Genomic DNA, 23,575 nt, shown 5'->3' with positions numbered 1-23,575 from the left:
TTTCTCTTGTGGTCGTCAGACATATTTCTGGGAGGAAAATAAATTGTTTTTTGATAAAATAGTATTATTATTTTTTCTTGGGTGCATATTAAATGGTTTGCAAGGGCTTTCACTTTGCTTAGTCATAAAAGAAATGTCATTCTTTATTCAGCCAAATTTGGAATTCGCAAGAGCAGTGAGAACCAATTATTTTCTCTGATTTAACCGGCCACTTTCACTTTGTTATGTTACAGGACTACTAGAGATGATGTTGAACAGCATCTTATGTTATTGTTACTGTTGTGAGTTTAGGCCTTTGATTACATAGTTTTTCTCTATCTGCCAAACCTGAGCTAGATGTGTCATGTCTGCTTGCCAACTCTAGAGAGATGTATCTGTTGGTTGTGTTCCATTCTGTTGTAATCAGCTCTTGAAATGACTAATTTGGCTCCACTTTGTTTCAAACTTGATCGTAAGTCTTACGATAAGACACCTTGTTGTCTTTAAAACATTTTTTTGCAGAGCTGTAATATTTCCTTCTGCAGCCAAATTATGTGAACCTTTACTCATCTCACTGTTGAAAGTAAAGGCTTCAAAGGCTTAAAGTGCCATAAAACATGTTGAGATCTGTGCATATCCTAAAAGGGCTAATTAAGTAAATATAGTTTGCATTAAAAAAATTGTTATTTTCAAATCATTTTCAAAAATAAGCAAAATTAGTAACATAGCCATGCTGTCTGGAGAAGTCTAATCCACCTCCCCTTATCAGTGTTTAGGATCAGAAACACAGGCATTGTATTTAAACTGGGTTCACAGCAGTTTATTTGCTTCTAGTCATGCTCCAGCAGATAATGACTGTTATAGTCCTTTATTCTACCAAAGCAAAGGTGGAGATAGATATAGCCAGGCCTTTTTTTTTTGTACCGGTACTGAGTACCCCCACCTCTGCCAACTCATGAGGTAATATTTGTAATTATCTTGTAAATACTCTAGTTTTCACAAGTGGGGGCTGGAAAATTCATCAAACATTGTAGATAATATTGTCCCTTTGCTTTACTCAAAGTTACTAAGCAGAAAATAGCAATCAAAAATCAATGAGTAACTTACAGGAAAGGGTTAATGGCGAGGCACTGCAGTATAAATTTGCAGGTAAAGTAATTAAAGTTCATATTATTATATTTTGTCTCTATGCCAACTTGTTTTATGTCCCTTTTAAATTGTAGGGATGTCAGAGATGTATTTAGTTATTCTGTGGTCCTGCATCTTCTTAAAGAAACCTGAAAAACAATTGTCTTTCATGATTCAGATAGAGCATGTCTGATGTCATTTTAAACAGCTTTTCCATTATCACATTTCCTTTTTCTATTGGTATCCTTTGTTGAAAAGCAGGGACAGTAAGTTCAGGAGCGTGCATATCTATGCAGCGCTTTATGACAGCAGTTTTGCAAGAATGTTATTTATTTGCAAGAGCAATAGATGGCAGCAATATTTCCAGACATATGCAAGATACCTACCTAGGTATATTTAAAAAAAAGCCTAATTAGGATGCTACAAATCAATAAAAGTAGATCAAATCACCTCTTTCCTACTAAGAGGATTAGAGGAGGGTCTTAGATGCTTTAGCCTGAAGTATCAAAAAAAAAAATGAAAAGAAAGCATCTTTTAACACCCATAGTTGGGGGATAAAACATCTACCCACTAGGGATGGGCGAATGTGTACATTTTCGAATTCGAATGTTAGAACGAATATTATTACCGAAATTCGAATTATAAATCCGAATGTTGATAAGAACGAATATTCTTAAAAATTCTATAATCTAATGCTATTTACAGTTTTCGAATGTCACTTTCGAATTCAAATGTTTATAATTATATCGAATGTCCAAATTCGAAATTTCGAAATTTTACATTCTATTTAACAAATACTATTCAGAAGTTAAATAGTTCATGGGGTAGGGAGGGAATCTAGTAAATTGATACATAATAGATACAAATATATGATTTCAAATGTTTCTATATAGAATATTGCATAATTTTAATATTACATTTAAAGAAAGCATCAGAAATACTATTACAAATATAAATTCGAATTTTTCAAAACAGACATTTTCGAATACAATTGTAAAATTCGAAACCAAACATTCAAAAATCGAATGTTAGAATGTTATGTAAACATTCGAAATTTGATTCAAACAAACGAATGTGTTAAAATGCGTTTCATTTTTCGAATGTTGCGAAACATTCGCCCATCCCTACTACCCACTCAAACTCAATTAGTTGATTCTGAGAGTATATAGCAAGTTTTTTTCAATTCTCAGAGTTTTAAACCCTGTAAGTAATAAATATAACTTTTATAGACGTATATTAAAACTATAGGAGCTAAAAATAAAATAGCGTTGTATAACAGACATTATATGGTGTCCCTGCACCTGGGCTTACACTATCATAAGTCTATCAATAAGTAGAACATTCAAAAGGGCAATTGTCACCTATACCTGACACCAGGGCACTCATTTGTTTTTGTTACTTGTTTTATTACTGTGGTTTTTTTAGGCTATACACGTCAATACCCAGCTTTGTTAAATAACTTTTGTTGGGTAACACGTGACATAGTAATAAAGCCAATTTCTTTTGTTTCACTTTGTGAGGTGGTAATGGTCGTGGACTCATAGAATGGATAGAGAGGGTTTTTTTGTTTTGTGTCTCTAACAATAGTGGGGATAATTGCCCATTTGAGTGTCTGCCTTGTGATCTGCTTATTGTTAAACTTATGGTAGTGTAAGCCCAGGTGCAGGGACATCGTATGCTCTGTATAAAAAAAACAAAGGGTCACAATCTAAAGTTAGAGGGTAGCAGATTCAGGAGAAATGTGAGGAAGCATTTTTTTACAGAAAGGGTGGTGGATTCATGGAATAAATTTCCAATTGTGGTGGTTAATGTACCCTCTAATGAGCGCGGCAGCGCATTGATTTCTATTGTCCCGCGCACTTCTTACTGCCGCGCATCAAAAGGGCCGTTGATCATCTTGGAGCCCTCAGCGTGTCAAATGTCTTGGTGCACAGTTGAGTAAGTGCCGTCAGCATAGTCACATGTGGAATCTGTGTGGAGTCCTAAACCGAGGTTGAAGGAGCTTCTGCATAGTAAATTTGGGGTATGCCTGGCACATTGCATTACAGAACTGATTAGTAATTACTCATCATTAGGCTAAATATTCTATAAGTTCTCTGCTCTGGCGATACTCATGATGAGACATGTTTGATAGTAGCGCCAGAGCAGAGAACTTATAGAATATTGAGCCCACTGACGAGTAATCAGTAACAGACCACAGCAGGCTAAAAGTTTTCTGATACACTCTAAAATGGCCTTTTCCTCCAGCCTTCCACAGCTCCCTGTGCTAAACCCACCTCTCCCTGTCAGTGAGGTTTACTCTAGTGAGATCCTGGGTCATGTTTGTGTATGCCTGGTCTGCCCCTTCCCTATCCGCCAGTGACACTCACACCACAGGGGAGCAGGGCAGGTTCACAAGACATCCTCAGGCGCATTGAAGAACTACTATGTGTCGCTGTCAGGCGCCATCAGTTCAGTCAAACTTTTCTTTTCATGCTGGGCTGTCGAGCACCCCCGGGGAGCAGGGCCCTGTGAGGCTTTCGCCCAGCCTGACCGATGGTGTCTGACAGCGACACAGAGTAGTTCTTTGATTCGCCTGAGGATGTCTTGTGAACCTGTCCTGCTCGCCTGTGGAGTGTCACTGGCGAAACTCTGGAGGATGGGGAGGTGGCGGACCCGGCATACACAAACAGGACCGCCGAGATCTCACTAAGTAAACCTCACTGACAGGGAGAGACGGGTTTAGCACAGGGAGCTGCGGGATGGTTGTGGAGATTGGAGCTGGAAAGTGACAGGAGATTAGAAGATGTGTGAAGACAGAGTAATAAAAATAATGGTAATGATGATGGGGGACTCTTGTCAGTAAAAAAATATGATTTTATTTAATTTATTTTTTTGCAGTTATTAATTATTATTTTTTTATCCTACGTACTTTGTTTGTAAAACAATGTTTACCCTTTTTTTGTTTAATCAATACTTAATTGTTTAATGTATGTTTGCATTCCTTTGAATTATGTTTACCCTGGTATCTTTGTCAGTTCTGCATAAGTGACTCCCATGAACTGTTGCTTAGCTTGTTTGCACAAAACTCAACCACTTTTGATTCTGTAGTGTAGATAAATTGTTTGCTAACTAAATGTTGTGTGTAAGTGGTTGCGTGTAAGTGGCTGTGTGTGTGAGTGGCTGTGTGTGTGTGTGAGTGGCTGTGTGTGTGTGTGAGTGGCTGTGTGTGTGTGAGTGGCTGTGTGTGTGTGAGTGGCTGTGTGTGTGTGAGTGGCTGTGTGTGTGTGAGTGGCTGTGTGTGTGAGTGGCTGTGTGTGTGTGTGAGTGACTGTGTGTGTGTGTGTATGAGTGACTGTGCGTGTGTGTGTATGAGTGACTGTGTGTGTGTATGAGTGACTGTGTGTGTGTGTATGAGTGACTGTGTGTGTGTGTATGAGTGTCTGTGTGTGTGTATGAGTGACTGTGTGTGTGTGTATGAGTGACTGTGTGTGTGTGTATGAGTGACTGTGTGTGTGTATGAGTGACTGTATGTGTGTGTGTGTATGAGTGACTGTGTGTGTGTGTCGGAGGGAGAGTGGCTGTGTGTGTGTGTGAGGGAGAGTGACTGTGTGTGATTGAGAATGTGAGGGAGAGTGTGTATGTGAGTGTGAGGGAGAGTGAGTGTGTGAATATCTATGTGCGAGTTTGTGTATGTGTGTAATTGTGTTTTCAAGTGCAGTAAACAGTGCACACATTTTTTTGGTCACTTGCCTAAAATTTGCACAGGTAAATTTATTTGCGCCCAGTGCTCAAAAAAAATTAGAGGGAACATTGGTGGTGGTAAACACAAAGACTGTAAAGGAAATGCCTGGGACATGCATAAGACTATCCTAAGGAAAAAGTAACATCATGTAATATAGGTAGACTTGATGGGCCTTTTTGGTTCTTATCTACTGTCAACTTCTACGTTTCTATGTGCTATTTTATGTTTTATACAACACTATTTTATTTGTATCTCCTATATTTTTAATATATGTCAATAAAAGTTATGGTTATTATTTATAGGGTTTTATGAAAAATACTTGTTATATACTCTCAGAATCAACTAATTGAGTTTGGGTGGGTAGAGGTATTATTTCCCAACTATGGGTGTTTAAAGATGATTTTTTTTTTTAGATATCTCTTCAACAAAAAATACCATGAGAACAAAGCAATTTTGATTATAGAAGTAAATTGGGGTAAAAAATCAAAATTGTATGCTTTGTCTGAATCACAAAAAAAAAATGTCTCATGTCCCTTTTAATGTTAGCGCATTTTTACTGTATGTAGTATCATGACCAGTAAAGTATGTTTTGTTGCACCTTATTTTGGTTAATATGCCAGCTATCCCCATAACACTGTTTTTAGTAGCTACTTTTAATTTGATATGGGTAAACAATTATCAAGATAGGAGATTATGTCAAATCCTGTTTGACTCAGTGAAGCTGTGCGATATAATCTGGTGTGAGAAGAAGCAAACGTGCAGACTTTAAACATAATTTATTTTTTTAAAGGGACGCTCAAGTCAAAATTAAGCTTTTATGATTCAGATAGAGCATGCAATTTTGATAAACTTTCCAATTTACTTCCATTAACAAAATGTGCACAGTCTTTTTATATTTACACTTTTTGAGTCACCAGCTCCTACTGAGCATGTGCAAGAATTCACAGAATAAAGTATATGCATTTGTGATTGGCTGATGGCTCTCACATGATGCTGTGGGAGTGGAAAAAGACATAACTTTGAAATGTGTCAGAAAAAAATCTACTACTCATTTGAAGTTCATACAGTGGGGCCGATTTATCAAGCTCCGTATGGAGCTTGATGCCCCTGTTTCCACGTGAGCCTTCAGGCACGCCGGAAACAGAAGTTATGAAGCAGTGGTCTAAAGACAGCTGCTCCATAACTTGTCCGCCTGCTCTGAGGCCGCGGACAGAAATCAACCGGATCGAATACGATCGGGTTGATTGACTCCCCCTGCTAACAGCCAATTGGGGGCGGCATTGCACAAGCAGTTCACAAGAACTGCTTGTGTAATGATAAATGCCGACATTGTATGCTGTCGGCATTTATCGATGTGCGGCGGACATGATATGCTACATCGTATCATTTCCGCTCGCACTATGATAAATTGGCCCATAAGTGCTATTGCATTGTCTTTTTATCATGCATTTGTTAATTATGCAAATCTACTGTATTTATTAGTCCTTTAATTCTTAGGAAGTTGTTGTGTGGTTCTTTGATAAGGATTTCTAAACAGATCATATTTTTTTAGGCCTGTTGACAAAGAACATTTTAATTTACCAAGGTGATTGTATTGTAAGGTTTTCTATTACAATGGGACCATTGGAATGTTGCTATCCAAAAATGTTTCATAATATTAGAACAACAACTTTCAAATTCTATCCTTACCTAAACCATAATCTTAACGCCTAATCTTTAAAATCTAACATTATTGTTCCACACATTCTAATTCAATTAGTTTGTGCTAAATTATACAATTAAGTTTTACTTTAGATAGCTAAAGTAATATTTATAAATAATAGAACATTTATTATACTGCAATGTATTACACTGAGCACACCGGACTACTTCATGCCACCGGACTACTTGCTTTGGAGAACACTGATATTTATGTGGCTAATTAGAAAAAGAAATGCTTCTTGCATGCAATCACTGGGGAGCATGTTCCTACATGATCCAACCCAGTCTTTCTGAAATGCAGTGGGAAAACAGTTTTCAGGGGTAAATTGTAAAAAAATGGAGTAACATAAAAAATAAAAGAAAAACACTGTTATCTTATTCTTTTATCTTTATGGTCTATAAAAAAACAGGTAACTTATTTTGTAAAATGCAACGTGTTGTGCTGTGCTTTTAACACTCTTCATATGTGTATTTTCCTTTAATAAGTCTCTTGTACTATAATGTTCATTATAAATCTATAAAAAAATAACGAGGAAAACTAAAAAACAAACAAACACTTAGATGAAGTTGGAGGTTACTAATTGAATATTTTCTGCACATGTGTAATCCCAGTCTGGAAAGCAGGGAATACAATTATATTTTTTTATCATTATTGTTAATATTTTTGTTGTTATTTCATACTAGGGAGATCTGGTATATGCAAACTATGCTCGAACCGAAGATTTCTTCCATTTGGAGCGAAACATGAATATGAGCTGCAAGGGAAAAATTGTCATAGCCAGATATGGAAAAATCTTTAGAGGAAATAAAGTAAGTACATTTGTTCTTTATTTATCTTGTCTAATAACATTTTTAGATGTTTGCAGATAAATCAAAGCTCCCAGCTGTCCCAAGATGTTGCAGTATAGTCACAGGTTGGGGGCTGTATTTGCTGTTTGTTCCCCATCTTCCCTTCTCAGGGCAAATGCCCCTTTTCTGCCAATACCAAGTCTAAACTCCACCCAATCCCACCCATGACATGCTTAGTCTACCACACCCTATGACCCTCCTCTCATGTCACGGCCACGGCCACAAAACACAAGTCCCCCTCAACTCCTATTCCTAGAAAACTTCCAGGAAATGCTGTATAAATTATGTAGGTCAATGTCTTTCAAGCATACTGTATTTTATTCTGGAAATAACCTTTTTCAAAATTATTTCAAGACAAGGATATAAATCAATTGAACCAGCAATGTACTATAAATCATTTCTTAAAATACTACCAATTCATGGCAGTATCCTAAATTGTGGTATGATTGGGAACTGTTATGGATAAATAGATATTCTATTGTAAACATAAAATGATCTGTTTAATTTATTTATTTTTATAAAAAAATAAATATGGTATGTTATCTGACCCAATCACTCTTAGTCAAGGATTACACCAAGTTCTTTGAAGAGATTTTATTTATTCATCAATATGCCTAATGGTCAATAAAGGAAAACTGTATACATCAGTTCTAAGGTGGGGCATTCCTTCTCAGTTATATACAGGTTACATAATTAAGTAACATGAAGCCCACTATTAATGATTAGTTTTAAATGAGTTGTTCATTGTTACAGGGCAAACAACATAACTATTACATACATATTACAATCCTTACATGCTATATTAAAAACAGTAACAATCCACACCTACTAGTTTCAGAAGCGCATGGCAACACAAACAATCTTGAAACCTTAAAAATAGATTTGTTTTACTTATAGGCAGTGTTAATTTCGTCGACTAAAACTTGACTAAAATGCCTATAAAACTAAAGAAATTCTAATGACTAAAATACGACTAAAACTAAAATGACATTTTAGTCAAAAGACTATGACTAAAACTAAATCAAAATGACATTTTAGTCAAAAGACTATGACTAAAACTAAATCAAAATTTGCTGACAAAAACAATTTATGCAAGTTGTTATAATCAATCCATATTCAATTACTGCTATTTTGTAAAATTTACGAAACTTCATTTGATTAAATTTTAAGATAAAGACATGTTATATACCACAACAGTTAAATCTGTTAAATCTGTATTGCATGTTCAAACCTTAATACCATAAAAGAAAACAGGTTAATAAACCTTTACTCCAGGAGTTTATAATAAGTTTGGAAGTTCTAGAGCAGTGCTAATATTGTTGCCGAAACGTTTTTGAATCTGTGAACAATCAATTGATTCTTCCTATAGAAATAAGCATAAACCACGAATATGGGTTTAAGTTATGCTGTGCCTGTGCTAGCTGCAGAAACTTTTTGTTGTGTTGAGTTTCTTGATACTTGTTTTAATTATTAACAGAGAACTGTTAAAGTTTTTATATTGGGTAATGTGTTCAATACAGTCAATACAGTTTTTTTTTTTTTATATTTTAAAGTTGCACTTCTGTTTGTTTATGAAACTTGGTTTTATTTAATTTTAAATTTAATAAAGATGTTACATATCACAACGGCTAAATCTGTGTCTGTATTGCATGTTTAAACCTTAATACCATAAATATTAACAGGTGTTATGTTTACTCCTGGAGTATGTAATTAGTTTGCAAATGATAGAGAAATGCTTAAATAATGCATAACACTTTAACTAAACCCCTTAGATTTTAGTTGACTAAAATCTACTGGAGATTTAGTCGACTAAAATGTATTGGAGATTCAGTCGACTAAAACTAGACTATAACTAAAACAATTCAGATGACTAAAATATGACTAAAACTAAAATGGCATTTTAGTCAAAAGACTAAAACTAAGACTAAATTGAAACTTGCCGTCAAAATTAACACTGCTTATAGGAAATATCCTATGTCTATAGTGGCTGTTGTCTCATTAAATATGTCATCTAATAGATCTACTAGCAGGTCAAGCTTATACATTAAAAGCACAGCTTCATATGCAGGAAGAATCCCAGCCCGCACCTTTACTTTTATATGGCTACCAGCATAACAGAATTTTCCATGGGTTCGGCCACTTATACCACTACAAGAAAGGATAAGACCCATAGGTAACTGCTGGTAAGGATAAAACCCTGGGATAATATTCCCTAAGTAGCAGGAACCTTGCCAACGAATGGGCAACCACCTATAAACCCATTGACCACATATCCAATAAGTACCCTTAGGTGTTAACAAAGGTTGAGTTTCACTGCTGTGATATGATCTAAGTCCATAAAACCACTTTGAGAATAACGGTATCAGAGCAGTAAAATTGTAAACAGAGAAGGTCCCATTACATCTATTGGAATAGGTACCATCTTTCTGGAGGCAAGTCCAGGTAATAGCATCAGGGTGGAGATCTGTGGTAATATTCATGGCAGCTCTTGAGCAATCAGAGTATCCTACATATATACCATTGGTTAAGTTAGGGTGACTCTTAACACACAACATCCCTTGAGATTGAGTATTAGCTACATGTACTCTAATGGTTTCATTATATTGGCATTTATGAGTGACACTATGCATTGCAACCCTATGGAGATAACTTGCATTAAGAAATCCAACCTGTAACGGGATACCTATATAAGATGTGTCATGGCCATCTATATGAGGCACAAAACCGCAAATCCAACAAGAATCAGTTAGATTCAGGGCTGTGTAAATGCAATGGGTGGCCAGGACAAAAGAGTTGTCTTTAGGCCATGTGGTGCTTACCACCTGAACAGTGAGAATTACAAAGCACACAATTATTAGCATTATGAATTAAGCAATTTGAGAAATTACCTAACAATATGAGTTCAATAATTTGCTTATTGCAGAAAACAAAAACTATACAGCTACCTCCTAAATTGTTCAAGAATCTACTCAAGCTTTACTAAAATATTGAAAGATGAATTTGAATACATTTAATACATTTAGCAATAAATGTGTACTATGGGTTAAACCATGTGATTAAATAGTCCAGACGCAGGAATACCAAAGTATTTCGTACAATAACTAGGACAATTTACAGTCACTCTAATGACTCTTTATTATTCAGTATCTTAACAAATCATTTGCATATTACTTCATTAGTAAGGGATAATGAATTATAATCCCCTACACACTTGGTCTTTCTTCCTTGGCTTCTTAGTGAAAGGATCAGTCTCTCGTGTTACAAGTTTGCAATGTGAAAGGTAGATCTACAATTTGAATTCAGTGACTTTCACAGCTATGTTGATGATGAGTAATACTTAGAAAGGTCCTTTCCACCTTGGCTCTAGACCAGTCTTTCCAGAAAAAAAATGTGATCGTTACCAGATCACCAGAAGCGATGACATGCATAGGAAAGTTGTCACAAGTTGGGGCTGCGCAGCTTTCACCTGTAAATGGAGACACTTAAGTATTAATATTAGTTGCATGCAATAATCCCTTATACCATAATCTAAATTGCCATGGTCACTGCAGCCTAGTGGTTTTTGTGTTAGGGTAAGACCTGTGTTAATTGATCAACCCATAAGAATCTCATGTGGGGATCATTTTTGCTTGTGGGTAGATTGTACGAACATCAGAACCAGTGGCAAGGCATATGGTCATTTGATTTCCCCAAGTGGTATGGTATGTGTAAAATGAGTACCCTGATCTGAGTATACAGTATATGCTATTGCAGCCCATATCTAGTCATAATCTCCTGGTTTAGCTTTTGACAATTGTCTTAGCTTCTGCTGATGCACAGGGATAAGCATGCAATACATCCCTTACATATTTAGCATTTTAGATAGGAGTTTCCACAGCAGTAATGCATTCCCTTAAAGGGACAGTAAAGTCAAAACTAAACTTTCATGATTCAGATAGGGCATGCAATTTTAAACAACTTTCCAATTTACTTTTATCATCAAATTTGCTTTGTTCCCTTGGTGGTATTTTTGAAAAGCTAAACCTAGCTAGGCTCAAACTGATTTCTAAACAGTTGAAAACCGCCTCCTAGCTCAGAGCATTTTGAAAGTTTTTCACAGTTAGACTGTGCTAGTTCACATGTGTCATATAGATAACATTGTGCTCACTCTCGTGAAGTTATTTAGGAGTCTTCACTGATTGACTACACTGCATGTCTGTCAAAGGCACTTAGATAAGGAGGCTGTCTGCAAAGACTTAGATACAAGGTAATCACAGAGATAACAAGTATATTAATATAACTGTGTTGGTTATGCAAAACTGGGGAATGGGTAATAAAGGGATTATCTATCTTTTTAAATAAGAAAAATGTTGGTGTAGACTGTCCCTTTAAAATCCACAAGGCCCAAAAGTCATGCCCCAGTCTGAAGGAATACCGCAAGTCTGTGTAGATGTTTGCAGATTTATCTTTTGCAGTTCTGTATTCATAGATGAGGGCTATCAACTCTTGTGCCGACGGGAGCTGAATGGGTCCTGATTCCATCACTTTGGTATAAGAGATCACTGCATAGCCTTCTAACGTTTTCCATTCATAAGTGTAATAACATGGCCCGTCTATGTATAATATCAGTTCAGGATTTGACAAAGGGGTTTGTCTGTAGATCAGGCCACTGTCACTTCTACACAGTCATGGTACTCACCCTTCTCTTGCAGAATTGATAGTAACAAGGCAGGTTTGAGTGAGGGTCAGTGAGAGACAGTTACATTCTTGCTTGTGATCAATAAGTATTTATTGGATACATACAGACTAAGAACTGCGCTAAGCCTTAAGTTACACTCTTGCCAATCCTTGACCACTTCCCTCAAAGTGGGTACAAACAAATAGGATTTAGTGTATGGAGGATGGCGCTAGTAGCCAAGTATAACAGACACACTTATTCAGGATATATAAAAAAACAGTTTATATAAGATAATAAAAAAACAGTTTAAACATTCATCATACAGATCTCAATCAATACTTAACAAAAAGGGGGACGTCTCCCTTATATATATTAATCAGATGAAAAAAATAAAAAATATGATTGTCAAAAAATGAAATAAGAAAATGCGAATCAAAAGAAAGATAAAAATAATTTATGTATACCACCTTAAAATGACCAAAAAGGTCAAAAAATGGCAATAAAAATAGCAGTTAAATACAATATATTAGCAGGTAAATGTCCTTGGTTGGTAAAACCCGACAATTATAGTTCTAAATGGCTCCTTAGACTCTTTCCCAAAGATGTCAATTCTTATATTGTTGCCATTTGTATCCAATTCAGCAGAACATACAATGTATAAATGTATAAAATGTGTTATATATGCTTGCCAATAATTCATCATATGATTAAACTTCCTTGTTTCTGCGATATAGTACACCTTATAATTGAGGCTTCTCTGCAGATGAAAAACACATCAAAGACCAAAAGCAGAATAGCAATATGTATCCTGCTTATGGGGTTCAATTTACAAATTCATGCTGTACATGATACCTTACTCAAGGCTGCTCCATAAAGTTCCAGACTTTAAAATAAGATAAACACTCGCCTCCCTTGCCTCACAGGGTTAATGTGAGCAGTTTCACTTTCCTCACGGGGGTAATGTGAGCGGTTTCACTCCCCTTCCTTCCACCAGTATAATGGCTGGTCCGCCCAGTAGTGGAGTCAGCAGACTCGATCGATGTTTAAGCCAGTGTATTAAATCAGATAGTTGTTATGAAAGCCCCGCTCTTAGCGCAGATCTCGTGCGCGGGATACTAGGTACCTAGTGATGAAAAAAATGTAGATATTTTCAGGTTAACAGCTTCACTACAACGCGTTTCACCCAGGGTATTGGGCTTTCTCAAGATATCAGCTGTACTTGGAAGTCGAATTTAAAAACCTGCTGCTTCTTTTCCATTGGATAAGAAATTCTTAGGATTCATTTTAAGGTGGAATTTCCTTTAGGTGGTAATTGGAATATTCAGGTCCATTGAGAATCATAGGGTTTATAATCAAGCCTCATAAGGTGGTATACAAAACTTCTATCAAAAAATGTTTTAAGGTGGTATAAGAAAAAAGACATAAAAAAGTCATAAAAAAAAAATAATATATTTTTTAAAATATAATATTTTTTTAAAAAATTATACTAAAAACTTACAATTAAACTCTTTATACATTTTCAACATTTAGTAGTGTTTTTGACAAAATAGTGTGTTTAAAAAATACCTATAACTTTGGAGAAAATTTCTGCCCAAAACATATATATGCCTCTAATTCTTAATATGCCAACTCTATTCCAAAAAGGGAATGAAAGGTAAGGAGGAATAATATCAGATATTGGACTATAAACTCTTTATACATTTTATACATATATTCTGACATTTTTAACATTTAGTAGTGTTTTTTGACAAAATAGTGTGTTAAAAAATACCTCTAACTTTGGGGAAATTTTTTGCCCCAAACATATATATGCCTCCAATTCTAAATCTGCCAACTCTATTCCAAAAAGGGAATGAAAGATAAGGAGGAATAATAACACATATTGGACTAAATTCCCAAGAAAGGCGACAGGTCAAGTTCTGAGTTTAACCCTTTAGGGAAGAGGGTATCAAATCTATATTATACTTGGCTACTAGCTCCATCATCCATACACTAAATCCAATATGTATTTATATTTTGTGAGGAGAGATAGATAGGGAGCAACGAGTAGTAGTAAATGGATCATACTCGGATTGGACAAAGGTGATCAGTACTGGGCCCTGTTCTTTTTAATATTTTTATAAATGACTTGGAGCAAGCATTAAATAGCGACATCTCTATTTTTGCAGATGATACTAAGTTAAGTAAGGTCATTAGGTCAGAGCAGGATGGACTTTCGTTACAAAAGGACCTGCAAAAATTAGAAGTATGGTCAGGTAAATGGAAAATGAGATTTAATATGGGAAAATGCAAGATTCTACATTTTGGAAGTAAACATATGCAGGCAGCGTATTAATTAAATGGGACAAGACTTAGCCAAGCACAGGAGGAAAGGGATTTAGGGGTAGTAATAGAAAACAAGATAAAGATGGGTGCACAATGCAGGGCAGTGGCTTCAAAGGCTAATACGATACTAGCATGTATTAAAAGAGGCATTGATTCAAGGGAGGAAGGCATTATTCTGTCACTATATAAATCCCTGGTAAGACCTCACCTTGAGTATGGAGTGCAGTTCTGGGGACTGATCGCAAAAAAATATATTGCAGAACTATAAAAAGTTTAGAGAAGGGCCACAAAGCTAATAAGAGGGTTGGAGAATTTAAAGGATCATGCAACCCAAATTTTTTCTTTTATGATTTAGAAAGAGCATATAATTTTAAACAACTATCTAATTTGCTTCATTTTCTTGATATCCTATGCTGAAAAGCATATCTAGATAGGCTCAGTAGCTGCTGATTGGTGGATGCACACAGATGCCTCGTGTGATTGGCTCACCTATGTGCATTGCTATTTCTTCAACAAAGGATACCTAAAGAATGAAGCAAATTAGATAATAGAAGTAAATTGGAATATTACATAAAATTGTATTCTCTATCTGAATCATGAAAGAAACATTTGGGTTTAGTGTCCCTTTAAGCTAAGTGGAGAGGCTAGCCAAACTGGGTCTGTTTTCTTTAGAAAAAAGGCGCTTGAGAGGTGACATGATTACTTTATATAAATATATTCAAGGCCCATATACAGAGATGGCAGAAGCTCTGTTTATTCCAAGAAAATTGTTTGTGACAAGAGGTCACAATTTAAGGTTGGAGAAAAGGAGATTTAATCTCCTGCAATGGAAACATTTTTTCACTGTAAGAGCAATAAAATTGTGGAACTCATTACCAAAGGAGGTAGTGAATGTCAATACCCTAGATACATTTAAAAATTGTTTGGATACATTTCTGTTTATAAACAAAATTCAGGGATATGATTGCTAGTATTAAATGGGTCACCTTTTAGTGGGATTATTTAAGTTTAACTGGAGCTTTTTGTAAGTATTTTAGATTTGTATAGGTTGAACTCGATGGACTTCTGTCTTTTTTTCAACCTCATCTACTATGTTACTATGAGAGCAGTTAAAATCTGCAGAGGCTTAGATACAAGGTAATCATAGAGGTAAAAAGTATATTAATATAACCATGTTGGTTATGGAAAACTGGGGAATGGGTAATAAAGGGATTATCTATTGTTTTAAACAATACAAATTCTGGAGTGGACTGTCCCTTTCAGTATTCCATTCAGGAGCTGTGGCTTTTATTTCTCTTCTTTGTGTTAAGGGGACATTCCAGCCAAAATTGGAATCGACATGGATGCATTTCAGTTTTGAATAAAAGCATTTTTGTAATATACAAAAAAAATGCCTCTAATAAAAGCTATAGCTGTTTCAAAAGTGTATTTAAGTATGCACTGTGCGCCAGCATTTTAAACATAGCCAATGGTAATGATTCAATTTGTTAATTGCTGACATGATACAAGCCCCACTGGTGCTCTGAGCAGCTGCAGTATTTAAAATGCTAGTGCACTGAATATCTATCTATGCTTAACATGCATGTGCAGAGAAAAATGTTAATACTAAAACAGTGATACAGTTTACTAGAAGCATTTTTTAAAATACATGTATATTGCCAATATGTTTCTATTCAAAGATGTAATTCATCAAAATTTTGACCGGAGTGTCCCTTTAAGTATATACCCTCAGGCAGTCAGTGGTGGGCTTTCAATTGTGTTAAATTTGTACTTTTTCTATCATATATATTAGTAAAAAGGCTATAATGTTTTTCTATATAGTCCTCAGTGTACATTAAGGTCTCTCCTTCAGCTGATTTTTGTCCCATTTTAGTAGCTACTGCAGTTTTATGCTCTCTAAATAACATCTGACACCACATCCTTGGTACATAATATTATATAATAACTTATATACAACCATGGGTCCAAAGTTTTACTGCCTTTTAATTCAGACTAGTGGGGGTGGCAGTGAAGAATATACCATCTTGGTTGTAGTAGGCATTGAAGTCCTTTAAAGGACTGAAAACTTTAAAAATTGTATATGAAAAAGAACAGATTAAGCATTACAATTTTTTATATTTTGTATGGATAAAAAGGTTAAGTTAGGGGGAGTGTCTAGGCTGTGGCTACTGCAGGTTGCAGACAATAAGATATAGTCTGATGATCTATCTTTGAATACATGTGGCATCCTGTTCTGAAATCAGCATAACTTGCTTTAGTTCTAGCTACTAATTGGTGTAACCTTTGATGGCACAGCTTTGGCATAAGTCTTCATCAGCTTTCCCAGCAATCGGGGTAGCACAGTCTTAAAGTGACTGCTTATTATCTGTATAATTGGAGAGAACTGCACTTTTTAGTAATGTGGCAAATGGAGACAAGTTACTGTATATGCAGCTGGTTGTAGAGTTCCAGGCCCTTCTAGAAGTTCACCTACTAGACTTTGAATGTAAAATTGTGTTAACTCTGAAATCAATAAAGGATTTCCTTGGAGGAGCACTGATAGAAGAATCAGTGTACATAAAGCTTCTCTTGGATTTTGCTTATAGAAGCCTGTTGCTTTTAGGCATAAGTACTACACCTTGATGCTATCTTATGATAAGCCTTCCACAGCAGGACGGCGAGGGTCCTTTTCAGTCAAGCAAAGTTTGGAGCACAGTGCTACTGGTTATGTGATGTGGTGTCTGGGAAGGTCCTTCAGAGATCTATTGACTGCAGAGAAAGGTTAAAGGGACAATCAACTCAAAAAATGTTATTGTTCAAAAAGATAGATAATCCCTTTATTAAAGGACCAGTAAACACAGTAGAATTGCATAATCAACAAATGCCAGACAACAAGACAATGCAATAGCACTTAGTCTGAACTTCAAATAATTAGTAGATTTTTTTTTTTACAATTTTAAAAGTTTTGTCTATTTCCACTCCTCCTGTATCATGTGACAGCCATCAGCCAATCACAAATGCATACACGTACCATGTGACAGCCATGCATACATGTTTTATTTTGTGAATTCTTGCACATGCTCAGTAGGAGCTGGTGACTCCAAAAGTTTAAATATACAAAGACTGTGCACAATTTGTTAATGGAAGTAAATTGGAAAGTTGTTTAAAATTTCATGCTGTATCTGTATAATGAAAGTTTAATTTTGACTTTGCACAAAAAACATTGTTACATTAATACACTTTTTATCTCTGTGATTACTTTGTATCTAAGCATCTTCTGACAGCCCCCTGATCACATGACTTTGTTTTTATTATCTACTAGGCGATAAGTCTGCCTAGAGGGCAGTCTATTTAAAAAAAAAAGACTTCAAACCCCAAAGCTAAAATTACACAAAATAAAAAATGTAAAATTACAGAAAAAAATAAACAAAGCTATCCAAAATAAAAAATTTAAACCTAAACTAATAGCCCTATAAAAAATCCCCACAAAAATAAAAACACCCCCTAATCTAATACTAAACTATCAATAGCCCTTAAAGGGACATTATGCACTCATTTTTTCTTTGCATACATGTTTTGTAGATGATCTATTTATATAGCCCATAAAGTTTTAAAAAAAAAATGTTTAGTTTTGCTTATTTTTAAATAACATTGCTCTGATTTTCAGACTCCTAACCAAGCCCCAAAGTTTTATGAGAATACCGCCAGCTACCTTCTCCAGCTTGCTCCTGTTTGTGTAAAGGGTCTTTTTATATGCAAAAGAAGGGGGAGTGTCTTATTTCCCACTTGCAGTGGGCTTTCCAGCTACCTTTTCAACAGAACTAAACTGAGAGCTTCTTAGTAAGTTTTTAAACAGTTTTATACTGGATTTTTATATCAGTATCTGTGCATCTTATTCTTTATAGAAGTGTCTATTACATGCAGTTATATGAAAATGAGTGTATACTGTCCCTTTAAAAGGGCTTTTATAGGGCATTGCCCTAAGATAAACAACTATTTTACCTAAAATCAGCCAATAAGATTTCAGTAGCTCTCATCCTATTGGCTGATTTTAAAATTTCAGCCAATAGGAATGCAAGGTCCCCCAATAAATATGGGATACCTTGCATTCAATCTTCAGTGTGCGACGGACGATCGCATAAAGAGGAGCCTGCACGCCATTGAGGACCGCCGCTGAGGATCTGTGCATTGGGGAAGCCAGCTCCGCACCACCTTCGCTCCGGATGAAGATAGAAGATGATGAAATAGCCAGGAAGAAGACCTTCTCCACCAAACTTCAGGAACGGTGAGTACCTATTTAGGGCTTAGTGTTAGGATTTTTTTTTTTTTTTTAAGACTAGGGATTTAATGGTCTGCAAAAGAGCTGATTGCCCTTTTAAGGGCATTAAAAGAGCTAAATACCCTTTTAAGGGCAATGCCCATACAAATGCCCCTTTAGGGGCAATGGGTAGTTTAGGTTTTTTTAGTGTTAAGTTTTTTATTTTGGGGGGTTTATGGGTGGGGTTTTTTACTGTTAGGGGGGATTTAGTAATTTTTAAATGTAAAAGAACAGTTTAACTTATGGCAATGCCCTACAAAAGGCCCTATTGGTAGTTTAGTTTAGTGGGTGTTTTTATTTTGTTATTTTATATTAGTTTTTTTATTTTCATGGGGATGTTTAATTTTTTATTTTTGATCATTTTGTTTATTTTTTTCTGTAATTTTAGAGTTTTTTATTTTTTGTAATTTTAGATATTTTTTTAACTTTAGGTTTTTATTTTAATGTAATTTAGTATTTGGCTTAATTTAGGGAGTGTTAGGTTAAGGTGCTTAGTAATTAAATTAGTTATTTGCTTTATGGGGGGTTGGCGGTTTAGGAGTTAATAGGATAATTAGGTTTATTGCGATGTGGGGGTTTGTCGGTTTAGGGGTTAATAGGTTAATTAGGTTTTTTGTGATGTGGGGGGGGTTGCATTTAAGTGGTTAATATTTTAATTATGTTATTTGCGGATAAGGGGTAAATTACTTTATTATTTTAGGATGTTGGCTGTTTCGGTGTTTAATACTTTGTGCGGGCGGTAAGGTTTTTTTTTTATTTCTTGCGGGCGGTTACGTGTTTTTTTCTTTTTTCGTGTGGTTGCGTGTTTTTTTTTTTTTTAAGGCTTCGTTTGCCTACGCTGCATCCAGGTGGATTCCGAAAATTGCAGAGATTCTTTCACCACCCTGCCATTTTCTGAATCCACCGGAATGCAGTTTCGCTGCATCCAGGTTGATTCTTTTGGCTGTGTGCGCAGCCAACATTCTTTTGGCTGTCTTGTGCAGCCAACATTCCTTTGAGGATGTGTGTGGCACTGGCAACGGATGTGTTACAAATGCGTTTATACTATAGATTGACGTGCATTTAAGCCAATTAGTGCTGTGTTGTTAGAACCCATGGGCGTGAGCACAATGTGATCTATATGGCTCACATAAACTAGCACTCCCCTGTTGTGAAAAGCTAATAAAAAAGCTTATGAACATGGGGCTGTCTTTAGTAAAATTTAGAGGTTTAAAGGTTATAAAGTTTATTAATATAACCATGTTGTTTGTGCAAAGCTGGGGAATTTGTAATAAAGGCGTTATCTATCTTTTTAACAATAACAATTTATGTGTTGACTGTCACTTTAATTTGCACAGCCAGCCACTGAGAGAGTCCTAGCAGGAAGCCTTAGCTCAGATAACATTTTCCTCTTCGATTGATCTATGATGTGCCTCTCTCTCAGGTGTTTATGAGAGTGGATACAAGAAAATAAACAACATGCAAAATGATTACATGTGGACCAAAGCGTTGTATTTTTACCTTGGGAAGTGAATAAAGAAGATTTTTTTTGTATATTCAAGTGCTGCTTCAATTGGATTTTATTGCAGTATGGCGAGTTTTGTGCAGAAAAAGTGGTTTGCATTAAAAAGGGATTGTGTTTTTGCAGGTCGTATAGTGTTTCATACATAAGTTTTTTTTTTGTTTTGTTTTTTTTAATTTTTAAATGCTTTATTGGTACCAATTTCCAAAATTACATAAATAAAAAATACATTCTTCATTGTTCACATGTTCACATTTACAAATAATCTTCTTATAGTACCATATATAATTACAGTCTAAATAGTACAAGGATTGACTATTATATCAAGAATTAACATAGTTCCCCTAACAAAAGACACCAGTAACTTATCATCTAGTGTCTTAGACATAACCTTCTTCTAATATTGAGTATATGCAGAAAAAAAAGAAAAAGAACCAAAATTTGTAATCGTGAATTATCCTCTCGGCCTTACTGTCATCTCGAAGAGATGGTAGGGTAGGGGGGGAGGGGAGAAAAAAAAAAAAAAAATAGCCCTCCGCATCCCTTACCTCTCTCTCTCTAACTCTTTTACATTCCACCCCAACTTTGAGGGAATAGGCCTGTTATAATATTAATCATAACATATTCTGTATTCCTGAAAGGGGCTGTCAGTTGGATTTGTATATTCAACGGTAGCGATAGAATTAACTTTTTCCACTTCTTAAAAAAAACTTCTTCTAGCGGACTAGCTGGCTCTCGTGAATCATATTGTTCTACATACATAAGTTAATAAACTGACAGTTTATTAAGGAATATTCTCTTTGTGTTTGAGATCCCAGATGGCAGGAGACTTTAACTGGACAAAGCCACAGTTATTATAACAGATTGTTAGAATTTCTAAGAGTCCATTTTTGTCTTCTTATCTAGTTGTTTTATATTACAATTCTATTATTTATATATCCTTGAGTCATTATTTTGAGCACACCTTGTTAAATATTTCTTATATCTAGTGCATCTAGACACAATATAATTGTATACAGCTTAGTCTTTATTGTAAGCATTCTCACTTTATTGTAAGCATTCGATTTGTGCTCGAGGTGCTGTTGGTTGTCACTTGTTCGTCACCTCCGTAACCAGCATTTTATTCATGTGTGCCCTGCTAACTAATTTGTATGAGGCGATAAACCAGTATGTCTATTGCAATCATGTGAGGTTTCTTTTCTTAATGGAATGGTGAAATTTACATTTCTTTTTTAGGTACCCATTGTAAGGAATCTCCATATCATAGGCTATAATGTGTAATATGGTAATGTTTATTTTTTATATTGATTAAATTCATTTTACATGAGGTCCATAGAGTGACCTTTGTTGGTCATTGAGGAGAACTGTTCTCATGATAGGACTAACATATTAGAGAAATGAGTTTACTTTGTTATAGTAGTCTACTCATATGAATCTAGCTATACAGTCCGATCTCTAGTCATTTATGTGGTTATTTGTATTGCATGATTATTTGTAGGACTGATTTTACTGTAAGCGTTCAAAAAAAGTCAATTAAAAAGATTAAGTTGAAGCTGTAACTTAAAGGGACATTATGTTAAAAATTTAAATGCATATAGATTATAATTACATCTTTCAATAGAAACATATTTACAATATTTTATGTACTGGCAAAAAGTATACTAGTAAAAGTTATAACTGTTTCAGTGTTTTTATCTGCACGTGCATGTGAAGCATAGCTAGATATTCTCAGTGCACCAGCATTTTAAATACTGCAGCTGCTCAGAGCGCCAGTAAGACTTGCATCATGTTAGCAACTATCAAATTGAGTCATTACCAGATGGTACAACACCTTAGGCTCTCTCAGCAAGTGGTGTGTTTTAAATGCTAGTGCACTGTACATACTTAAATACACTTTTGAAACGACTATAACTTTTATTAGAAGCATTTTTGCTAATACATGAATATTACAAAAATGTGTCTAATCAAAACTGAAACGCATCCATGCGGATTCCAATTTTGGCTGGAATGCCCCTTTAAGGCCTAAATGCACACTGGCTAATAAATAGATCTACCATTGCTTTACTGGTGGAAGTGACATGCCTCACAAGCAGAAAAACATTTTTTTAAATATATTTCACAGTAATGGAACATCCATTTTACAAAAAGAAAAAAACTTGAATTGGTTTTGAAAAGCAGTCTTTATCTAGAGCCTAAGACAAAGCACAAATGCTCCTTACCATATATAAAATTATGCTTACACACACAGCTCTGGACTTCTGAGTCAGTCTGTCTGGACCATGGGGATAGGCACAGATCAAGGCTGTGGCTGACATTTTCCAAAGTATAGACGTTAGTGAAGGACACTAAGGTACATTTCAAATAAATTAAAAACATCAAAAAAACACTCTCTTTACAGAGAGGGTAGTGGATACATGGTGGGTAGGCATAAGGTTATGCTAGATATAAGATAAGGTCAGGAACTAATGCAAATATTTAGAAAATTGGGCAGACTAGATAGGCCAAATGGTTCCTATCTGCCAACATATTCTATGTTTCTATAAATCAGGAGAGCAACACTTTGCTGTCACATGGGCCGCACGTTGAATGCCCCTGGTCTAGTTCCACAAGTACAAATTAGTCATCTAATCAAACCAGTTTAAAATAAAATTTATATAAAGACTGCTTGTGGTATTACCTTTTATTTTTCTTTGGTTATATTGAGAGTCTGCAACTCCTGACCAAACCCACCACCTTGATGTTAATTGCATGATCATCATGGTTGGTTACTTACTTGGTTACGTAAGGTTTGTCAGAGTAGGCAGCGGTCTTCTACACACAGACACCAACACCACGCTGCTGCACAGATCAAGGAATTGGGATGGGTCACGACTCACGGTTAGTTGACTGCAGGCAGCTTGCTTCTTCCCTCACTTTCCCGCTACTAAGTGTGGTACCGCATGGTTCAAGGAGGAATGAGGACCAGAATTCATTTGTCCTACTCCTCCCTCCCCTCTGCAAAACGGGTGGCGGACACTGCAAGGGCCAGTCACGGACACCAGTGTCCGTGTACGGACACCTTGCCTATCCCTGATTATAATTTCTGCTCACTTCTGTGTATGACCCCCTGCTGTCTCTTGGCCAACCTTTGGATCACAATTCTGGCTTGACTTCTGGTAGCTTTGCCTTGTTTGCTGCTTGTGTACAAGACTGAGTTTTTTTATATTGTACTATAATAATTGCAAGCTCTTTACAATCTGCAGCAGTTTACTGTACCACTTGTTCCAGCTGCTTAGTTTGCCATATACTGGATTGAACTTCTATTATTAGTTTGCTTCAGTATTGCAATACACCTTGTTCAGGTTACCTTGTTTGTCATTTACTGGACTGAGTTTATTTAATCTGATTGCTGCTTCAAACTTCATAGTTTGCCCA

At 35.7% G+C, this 23,575-nt stretch overlaps 1 protein-coding gene across 1 annotated transcript in view; it reads left to right on the top strand.

The window, feature by feature from the left end:
* The window catches only part of LOC128654621 (N-acetylated-alpha-linked acidic dipeptidase 2-like), a 223,263-nt gene that overhangs the window by 49,775 nt on the left and 149,913 nt on the right, over positions 1-23,575 (top strand). The window contains exon 7 of the mRNA XM_053708628.1: positions 7,217-7,342. Coding sequence (XP_053564603.1) covers positions 7,217-7,342 — 126 coding nt within the window. The remainder of the gene's footprint in view (positions 1-7,216; positions 7,343-23,575) is intronic.

The sequence above is a fragment of the Bombina bombina genome, chromosome 3, assembly GCF_027579735.1.
Source record: "Bombina bombina isolate aBomBom1 chromosome 3, aBomBom1.pri, whole genome shotgun sequence".
In the NCBI taxonomy this organism is placed as follows: domain Eukaryota; kingdom Metazoa; phylum Chordata; class Amphibia; order Anura; family Bombinatoridae; genus Bombina; species Bombina bombina.
Note: the sequence above shows the minus strand (reverse complement) of the source record. Positions and strands in the feature narration are given on the sequence as shown.